At 47.7% G+C, this 10,190-nt stretch overlaps 1 protein-coding gene across 1 annotated transcript; it reads right to left on the bottom strand.

The window, feature by feature from the left end:
• On the bottom strand, window positions 1–6,076 carry LOC147974555 (uncharacterized). The gene is made up of 5 exons (XM_087520079.1): window positions 5,570–6,076; window positions 5,048–5,413; window positions 4,904–4,973; window positions 811–1,203; window positions 1–722 (listed from the first exon to the last, which is right to left on the bottom strand). Exons 1-5 carry the CDS (start codon window positions 6,074–6,076, stop codon window positions 28–30), a joined length of 2,031 nt encoding a protein of 676 aa, XP_087376205.1. The 3' UTR covers window positions 1–27.
• Between the last annotated feature and the right edge of the window lie 4,114 nt (window positions 6,077–10,190).

The raw sequence follows: 10,190 nt of genomic DNA, 5'->3' as shown, positions 1-10,190 counted from the left end.
CTAGTACGAAATATTAGTTCCATCTGATTAGGTATTCCGAATTTTTTCAGTCAACCAACCCAACCGTAATTCGTTACTTGAAAATGATAGAAATACCTCCCTGTTCTCCTTGTTGGCAGTAAAGATGTCCGCTGCTTTTAGCATATGTGCCATCGAAAGACCCTCCAACCTTTCCAGTGCTTTGATGCATTTCTTGATGCTGAACGGGTCCCTTAATTTCCTCTCCTCAATGGCTGCATACCTATCTATTTCTTCCCTTCTCAGTTTCAGGTATCTCTCATGAAAATCGTCAATACTGGTCGTCTTTTGCTTTCTCGCTCTCTTGGTGCTAGTAACCTCAGGAGCTGAGCTAGCTGGTCGAGGATTGCGATGTACAACTTGTGGAATTTCATGCAAAGTCTGTCCAACGCGCTGTGAGGAAATTGGTACTGTTTCAACTTGGGATGGAGCATGTAATGTCAAGTCATTTCCTTGAGTCGGGTTTGCCTCCACTTGACTGAATGTATTATTGCTAGAAAACCAGTTTGTGTTTTCACTATCCTCTTCAATGTCAAATTGCATGGATGAATCACCAGGAGCATGTATGGTTGGTGTAGGTGTGTGCAGATGCGCCTCTAGCCCTTGCTGTTGTGGTGAATGTGATGTTGGTAACTGTGAGAGCTGAGTTGCTTTGTTCGCATAATAATCCATGCCATGGCAACTCCTTCCCTGAGCATAGCGTCCTAGATGAATTAAGTAAAAGAAAAGGAACATTTATAAGAATCAGCAAAACAAAATTTGGGCCAATTAAGCCAACGATTTAAAGCTCACCATCATATAGAGCAAAAAGATCTTCATAATATGGAAATGACTTTCCTCGCCAGAAGAGTGCATCCTTGTTTTTACGTGCCTCTAGTGCAGCCCAAACATTATCGGGCGCCACCACCATCTTTCTGTCACGATCCCAGCCAAAACCACTTTCAGATATTAAGTCTTTTACAGCTTTGAAATCTCTCTTTAGATCCTGATCATTTTGCTTCACTTGAACTACCATGAAGGATACATCAAATCTTTGATTGAATTTAGCAACAATATTTGTCCAGGCCTCTTTACTCCATGCATTTTGTGTGCGGTATTTGGGAACATCATGATCTCTTAACAGTTCAATGAGATATGCCTTCATATGATGATTCCACTTGGCTCTACTAGAATTCTTAGACATACCTAGCAACATGAAAAGTGCATATTAGGGCTCCAGAAAGTAGATATCGTGAGTATAGTTAATTCTCTGAATATAATAACAATCAAGTGTAATCTTGTTTGTGGTATTGAAGGCAGGTAATATATTAGGTCTATTCCTTAAATCCTAAAAATACCATGACTCTATTTTATCTCTTTACTACAAGCACACATCCAAGCCTTTTTTATTCAGAGCAACACCACATAACTACTAAGCTTCAGGATAGGTTCTTAACTGTATTTTTTCAAGATAAGCACATATAGAAAAAAACTAAATCAGAAAATGGATATCCTGTAGTAGTATATGCTACCAGGAAGTTTAGCTATGCAGGAAGTCATCTAGCAGGCTAGCAGCACTTCCTCCTAGTATATATCATAGACGAACAAGTAGAAGTAGATCTTTCCCTGTGTAACAACTTCAGCACAAAAAAATGTCTATTCATTTACGCATCTAAACATTCTCAATCTGTGTGACCTATTTTCGTTTTAAGCCTATAGATCTGAAGTAGAAATAATTTCTAGGAGAAGAAATCAATAAGTACTCGTAATTTTTAGGAGAAGAAATCAAAAAGGGTTGGATGGTTACCTCCTAGGGAGATTTCTTTACTTCCCCCAAATTTCTAGTCGTCAAGCCCTTGTGTGGATGGAGGGGGGAGATGTGGAGGCGGAGGAGGGTGGATTCGCCAGCCTACAGTGCTCCGTTGGTGCTCCATGTTGATTCCGCGCCAAAATAATCTAGGGTTCGTCCTTCTCCATGGGGGATTTGGGGGGAGCGGCGGGAGTGCTAGAGATAGGAGACAACAGTACGAGATAGAAAGGAGGGGCGGCGACTCTGTTTCCTGTGCGTTTCCATTAGGTCTGGGTAGATGTTCTGTTTCCCATGAAAATCGCTGGAAAGTTGCCTTTCCTAAGGAAAGTGTAGCGCTCTTTCCTTTGTCCCGAACGCCTCCAAAGGAAAATATCCATAGGAAAGGAAAGTTGTACGATTCCTGTGATAAATCCTTCGTCCCGAACATGGCCTGAAAGAGAAGGGGCTGGGAGACGGCAGATCGGGAGTGGTAGGGCCAAGGGAACCGATTGACAGTGGACTCACGTTCAGGGGTTTTTTTCCAGCGGAAAATCAACGTGGGGGAGAACACGATCGGGTGCGCGAAGGGATTAACCATTCGGGCCACATTTTTTTAGGGGTAAATAGCCTTTTATTGATTAAATTCCACAGAGTGTGGGATGCAAGCTGGGTCATGTGGCTGGCCAAGCCACACATGACGCCCCTGAGCTAAGGTAAGAGCAAACTTAGCTAGTTTATGAGCTTCAAAATTAACTACTCGACTTTCAAAAATAAAGCTACAATTAAAAGCAGCCAATCTGGCCTGAATTTCGCTGATGACGGCTCCATATGCACCCTGACTGCCCTTCAAGATATCATTGACCACCTGTTTTGAATCTGATGATATAACTAGATTATGAACTTGGAGATCTTGTGCCAATGAGATAGCTTCCCGGCAGGCTATAGCCTCCATGGTTGCGGGATCATACATCCCGTCTATTACCAAAGCCGCACTTCCAAGGTATATACTAGTGCTGTCCAGGCAAACAGCGGCCGCGGATCCCTTTCTCTGCGCCCGGATCCCTGCATCTACGTGTATCTTCATAAAACCCGCCGGTGGTGCAGCCGGCCTTCTAGCAGGTGTAGCCCCGCTTCTTGCCGTCTGAATCTGGGTCGTGGCTGCTTTGTCCCTTACCAATTCCAAGTCCCTGATAAAGCGAGTGATAATTTCCTTTATTGCATGTGGGGTTTGAAAGATCGCTTCATGGATAGCTTTCCGCCTAGCAGTCCATATGGCCCAGAGCGTCACCGCCATCAACACAAACTTGTCATGCGGTATCTTCTCCATTAGTGCAAACAGCCAATTCTTTGCCCCCGGTTCAGACGCGGTTGCCACCTCGAAGCCTAGTTCTTCCTCCATAAGTGCCCAAGTGCATCGGGCGACGGTGCACTCTAAAAGCGAGTGTTTCCATGAATCCGGTGCCCCACACAACCCACATGAGCTTGTGTCTGACATATGTCTGTGTGCTCGAACATCTTCTATCGGCAAAGATTGTTTAGATAATCTCCATAGGAACATGCGGATTTTGGCAAGCACTTGAGTCTTCCATAATGCTTTCCACGATCCCTCTTCAGCATTGAGGCTCGATGATCCCGCACGTCCCTCCAGCCAGGCCTCTCTTTGTTGTCTCATAGAGACTAGCATACGATATGCAGATTTTACGGAAAAGATGCCATTCCTCTCATGTGCCCAACTCCAAAAATCTGGAATATTCATTGTGCATATAGGAATATTAGCTATGATCTTAGCATCAAAAGGCAAGAAAATAGTCTGGAGCATATGTTTGTCCCACGTGGCCGTGGTAGTGTCAATCAGCTCTGAAACTAGTGTTGGAGGGTTTGGGTGTATACACCCATATGGTCTCATCATCTCTTCTCTTGGGATCCAGTTATCCTCCCATATGTGTGTAGTCTGGCCGTCTCCAACTCTCCTTATAAGGCCTTGCTTTAAGATATCCCTTCCCTCGATGATGGCTCTCCACACTTGGCTTGGGTGACCCCCTAGCGTGGCTTGTAATATTGATGAGTTTGGGAAGTAAATTCCTTTAAGCACACGTGCAGCCAGAGAGTCCGGATTTTGAAGCAGCCGCCACGCCTGACGAGCTAGCATAGCCAAGTTAAAAATCTCAAAATCTTTGAAACTTAAGCCACCCATTCCTTTTGGTTGTGTTATAGCTTTTCAAGAGACCCAGTGTGGTTTATGATGTCCGTCTTTGCTCCCCCACCAGAATTTCCGAATCAACATGTTTAGGTGCTCACATAAGCCCCTAGGAAGTTTGAAGCATGACGTTGAAAAGACTGGCACTGCTTGGGCAACCGATTTCACCAATACTTCCTTACCCGCCGAAGACATTGTCCTCTCAATCCAACCCTGTATCTTACTCCACAAACGATCTTTGAGGTATTTAAAAGCACCACTTTTGGAGGTTCCAATGTCTGATGGCATGCCCAAATATTTTTCATTCAGTGTTTCATTTGGTATATTCAACAGGTCCTTTACCTCATTTCTAGTGCTCTCTGGCACTCCCTTGCTGAAGAACACCGAAGACTTGGCTGTATTGACACGTTGCCCTGTGGCTAGGCAATAAGTTTACAAAACCTGGTTGACCTTAGTAGCTCCCCCACTATTCGCCTTGATAAACAGCAGGCTGTCATCTGCAAACAAGAGGTGGTTTACTTGCGGCGCTGACGGTGCCACTTGTACCCCCCCCCCCAAGTTTGGTGACTCACTTCTGGATTTTAACAGGCACGAAAGGCCCTCTGCTGCTAACAAGAACAAGTATGGAGATATTGGGTCCCCCTGTCGGATTCCTCGTGAAGGGTTGAACTCTTGAAGCTTCCTTCCATTAAACATAACTGAGAATTTTACAGAGCTTACCATACCCATGACGATGTTCACCCATGTTTATGTGAAGCCCAACTTAAGCATTATGGCCCTCAGATATGCCCATTCAACTTTGTCGTAAGCTTTCATCATATCAAGCTTTAAAGCACAGGTTTGATGTTTCTTTGCCTTATTGCGCTTCATGAAGTGTAGGCACTCGTATGCAGTTATGATATTGTCAGTGATAAATCTACCTGGCACAAAGGCTGACTGTTCCTGGGATACGATGTCAGGCAAGATAACCTTTAATCTGTTCGATATAACCTTTGAGGCAATTTTATAGAGCACATTACACAGGCTAATCGGGCGGAACTGTGATAACAGTGTTGGATTTTTACCTTGGGAATTAGAACTAGAACTGTCTCGTTGATGCATTCAGCAGATTCTGTCCCCTCCACTATTCTCAATACCACCTTGGTCACGTCTGCGCCACACACGTCCCAATGGCGTTGGAAGAAATGCGCCAGAAACCCGTCAGGCCCCGGGGCCTTAATAGGGAACATCTGGAAAAGGGCCTTTTTCACTTCATCCTGGCTATATGGGGCATTGAGCATGTCATTCATTTCAGGTGTAACTTTAACTGGTACCGTGTCAATTACCCGGTCCATGTTCTGCACCCCCTCAGACGTGTATAAGTTTTTGTAGAACTCTGTAGTCATCTCCTCCATCTCTACTACATTTTCTGTCAATTGACCATCTGGTTTCTGCAACATTTTTATTTTATTTTTCCTCCTTCTGCGGCTTGCTCTCAAATGGAAAAAATATGTGTTTTTATCTCCGTGAACGAGCCAATCCAATCGCGCCCGCTGCCGCCAGAGGATCTCCTCGCGATGATAGAGTTCAAGCAGTCTGTCACATACCTTGATTTCCTCCCGACTTGGGCCAGAGCGCCCATTGGCAGAGCGCAGCACCTGAAGTGCGTTGTTTAAATAATGAATTTCTGACCGCACTGATCCAAAGTGTTCTCTGTCCCATCTGGTAAGGTCGCCCGCCAGCTCGCCTAGTTTTCCGCGCAGCGAATCCACTGTGTCGCCCGCCTGTTCTACCCATCTGCTGCTGACCACAGTAAACAGATTCTCATCCCTCTCCCACATAGTCTCATATTTAAAAGATCTGGCCCCACTGCTGCATGCATGCATGTCACGTAGCTGGAGGAGGATAGGCATGTGGTCTGACCCGGCTGCTGTTTTGTGCTCAAGCTTGGTGGCCGGGAAGTTGAGGAGCCATTCATTGTTTGCAACACATCTATCCAGCCTAACCCTTATATAAGTACCTCCTGCTACTCTTTTCTCAAAGGTCCAATTCAAGCCTGTGTAAGCAATATCAGAAAGGCCGCATGTATCCAATGCATCTCTGAATGCATCCATCTGGGCTTGACTCCTATTGCCTATTCCATCATGTTCATGACCATGCAGTACCTCATTAAAATCTCCCACCACGGCCCATGGCCTACTGTGAGAACCTGCAATACCACGGAGCATATCCCAAGTTTTGTATCTCTCCGGGACCTGAGCCTCCCCATAGACAAAAGTAATCCTTACTGGAGTTTCAACAAGCTCATCAATCAAAGTGTCAATGTGGTATTTCGAATAGCCAACAACTTCCACCTTTATTTCATCATTCCAAAAAATACCTAGTCCACCACTCCTACCAGAGCTACTAACTGCATAACTTTTATTGAAACCGAGTGTGTCTACTAAGTTTTCTACTCTCGTACCCTCTATTTGAGTTTCTAAGATACAAAGTATAGAGGGGGCAAACCGCCTCGTTAGTTCACGAAGCTCTTTGACTGTCGCGGGGTTGCCAGCCCCGCGGCAGGTCCAGGATAAGATACTCATTGCGCTAGGCGCGACCCACTGAGGGGGCCCGCTAAAAGCGTGTCATTGATTTTTGAAACTGTGCTCTTAACCAGAGCATTGTCAGGGGTTGCTGGGCTCGGCTTGTTCCTCTTGGGTTCCTGCTTCGGTGGTGGGCTCTGTGGGGTCTCAGGTGGCGGTAGCAAGGGTGGCATCACCCCTGAGGTCGAGGATGATGGGACGGTCCCCGAACCTTTCAGCTCAGCAGTAGTCACACCCCTCTTTCTGTTCCTGTCTGCTTCCTCCATTGTAACGTCAAAGGCCCTATTATCACGCCCCTCGTGCTCCTCTTGCTCTGAAGGGTCGTGTTGTGAAGAACCACGTCCACGACCCCTTCCTGATCTGCCTCTTCCGCGGCCTCCCCTTTCTCCTGAGCCTTCACCCGGGCCTCTGCCTGGTCCTCTGAACCAGGTTGCTCGGAGATCTTTGAACACAAGAGCTTTTGGGGGGTGCACCCCATCTCCACATTCCTTGAAAGTATGTCCAAGATTTCCACAGACTGCGCACCAATCTGGCAGCCTTTCATATCTCACACGGAAGATGACCCTCTCCACGGTGTCCTTCTTGCGTATAACCAATGACACTGCGTTTTTGAGGGGCTTTGTGACATCTAGCTTGATCCTGACGCGGATGAAATTTCCTTCAAAATCTTGGGATTTTGGTTCAGCATAGATAAAATCACCAACTGTAGCCGACAACGCCTTGACCTTAGGGAAAAAACCGTCTGGTAGGTCATGGATCTGAAGCCATATATCTATCTTGTTTAGCTCGATCAACGAGGGCTTCGTGAATCCATCATACGGAGCCATGATCACGGCTTTCCCTTTGTACTGCCATGGACCTTCCTCCATCACCCGTTCCCAGTCTCCAAGACACGAAAACTGCATTGTATAGAGATTGTCCTCAAGCGGCCTGATCTTCACCTCCCAGGCCAAGTCCCAAGCCACACGCATGTTCCTATAGAACCAATACTGACTATAGGGTTTATCTGTGTGAACCCTAGCCATCGCCATCCACCGGGTTGCCTCCCATGGCAGTTCATCCTCTTCGATGACAACATCCTGCAGATCATCCTCTTTCAGCCCCAATTCCGCCATCAGTTCTTCCAGATAGGAAGTTGCCATCGATCCCGTTGGAGTCGTCGCCATTGATTCCTCTTACCCGTGGGTTTCTGTCCGCGGGCGGTATAGACCCTAGCAAAACCCCACCCGCGTCGCGCCCCGAGACCCTTGCGAGCCTTGGCCGTCGGCACGGCGAGGGGGAGCAGGGGAGATGCGTTCTCTATGGGGGGAGGGAAACGCCGCCGCCGAGAGGATAGGTAAAACCCTAACGAGAGGGGAAATTTTTTTCCTGTGCCTGCATTCGGGCCACATAAGAGGGGAGAGGGAACATTACGTATTTTTAAGGGGGATGATAGGCGCCAGCAGTCCGGCCAAACAGTTGAGCCGGACTAGCCCCAGCCGCACGATACGCGGGTCCTAGACCACATGATTCCACCCCTCGCCCCACCCCCACCCCCACCTCGCGTCTCCTTCCTGCAACAGTTCTCCACCCTCCTGCTTCCCCGTCCCCCTCCCATGGCCTCCCCCTTGAAGCTCTTTGGCCGCCGCTCGTCGGCTCGTTGGTGTCGCTCGCCGGGCCGCTCGCCGGCTCACCATGGAGCCGCTCGCAGATTTGATGGTTGCAGCAAAAATCAATTGGTAAATTTGGTCCCAGCTCCGCTTCGCGGTTCCAGCAAAATCAAAAGGTCGTTGTAGCAAAATCAGTTGATGGTTCCAGCAAAAAAAAGATGCAGCAGAAAAACAAAAAACATGCCTCGCCTCATGAAGAAATTGGTTCCAGCAAAAAAACACTGGGTTCCAGCAAATTAAATCAGCGGTTGAAGCTTTTTTCAGCATTGAAACCTTTTTCCTGCGGTGGAAACTTTTTTCTCGTGGCACTTGAAGCTTTTCCTCAAGCCGAATGAAGCTTTTCCACAGCCGGTTGAAGCTTTTTCTTCCCAGGATGGAAGCTTATTCTTCCATGCCGGCTTGAAACTAGTTCCAGCAAGAAGCAAAACTCAGCGCGTCATGAAAAAAGGATGTACCAATTGACCATGCTGATAGTAGCAAAACTCTAAACGGTGGTAGAAAAAAGTAGTACACTGGTTCCATCAAAACGAAAAGACATGGATGTAGCAAAATTTGTCTCCTGTTCCAGCAAAACAAAAACATGGTTGTAGCAAAAAAACTCAACCGGAAAAAACATCGCATTTGCACATTCCAAGCAAAGAAACACTCGCCGATTCCAACAAAAATCAACGCCGGTCGTAGCAAAAATTGAAAGCCGGATGCAACAAAGATCGCAGAAATGCTCAAAAATAGCTTCTGGTCCAGCTTGGGGCTTCGCCGGTAGTAGCAAAAATCGACAATGGTTGCAGCAAGAAAAACATAGTCACGATCCTCGGTATCGCCGGTAGTAGCTTTCCGTCGTCGTCCATGGCTTCCGTCGTCTATGGTTGAAACTTTTTTCGCCGTCGGTTGAAGCTTTTCTCGTAGCCGGTTGCAGCTTTCGGGTTTGCGCAAATGCCTCACCTCCAAAAATCAGTCTTCTGGTCGAGATCTTTTTCCGGAACGATTGTAGCTTTCTTATGAACGATTGTGCTTTCTTATGAACGATTGTAGCTTTTCAATTTGCGGTGTCTCGGTTGAAGCTTTTTATGCCACGGGTTGAAGCTTTCGAGTCGAATAGTGGAAGCTTTCGTATGAACGGTTCCAGCATCACCCTGCTGTCACACGCCATGGCTGGTCGTGCGCCATTGACGGGCACCAGCGCCGCACGTGGCCCTCTTGCAGTTCCCCCGCCTCGCGACTTCTCCATCCTCGTCGTCTTCTTCCCCCCACCGTGGCTTGCCATAGCAGCAAAAAGCGCCATGGCTAGTTGTGCGCGCAGCGCCAGAGATGGAGGGAAAAGAGCGGTTGCTCTAGCTATGTCGTGGGGGAGAAGAAGATAATGAAAAAAAAGGATTCAGAGGAAGAGTGCTCCCGTGGCCTGTGGGACGTACGATCGAGAGTGATCGCAGGGCGCGCGCGCATCCGGCGCAATGGTTCGGCCGACGCTCCGGAGGTAAACGTTTCCCTATTTTCAAGGTAAGTAGAGAAATCCGTCCCGTGTGTGACTGTTCCGTGATTGGCGCTCATGCGATTGACCAGGCGATCTTGAGGGTGAACGCCTGCTAGGGTTCCTCCTCCGCCGTGGTCGATCTCACCTAGAGTTAGGTCACGCCGAGTCCCTGTTCCAGTCCACGCAGCCTCCTTTCACTGGTGACGGTGTCGCTCCTCTAGGGCTACCCTATCGTCTTGGCGATCCGCAAACCCATCCACCAAAAGCCTCTCGCGTGTTGCTAGGGCACGTGACCGTAAAACACACGATCTAGTTTCTTTTGTTCGTGGAGTCAGGAAGGATGGAGAGGGTGGAGGGTCTGATGAAGAATTTGAAGCTGTCGGAAGCGGAGCGGGGCTGGAATTAGCAAAACAAAGGAAGTAGAACCGCAAGCGCTGGGGAAGGTCCTGTCAGATAAGCCTGTATATGTGGATGGGATGATCAAGTCGCTGGCTAAAGTTTGGTGTCCGCTGAAAGGGTTGAA

The sequence above is a fragment of the Triticum urartu genome, chromosome 4A (genome assembly GCF_056163025.1).
Source record: "Triticum urartu cultivar PI428250 chromosome 4A, HENAU_Tu73, whole genome shotgun sequence".
Classification (NCBI taxonomy): Eukaryota; Viridiplantae; Streptophyta; class Magnoliopsida; order Poales; family Poaceae; genus Triticum; species Triticum urartu.
This window is presented reverse-complemented; position numbering and strand designations above follow the sequence as displayed.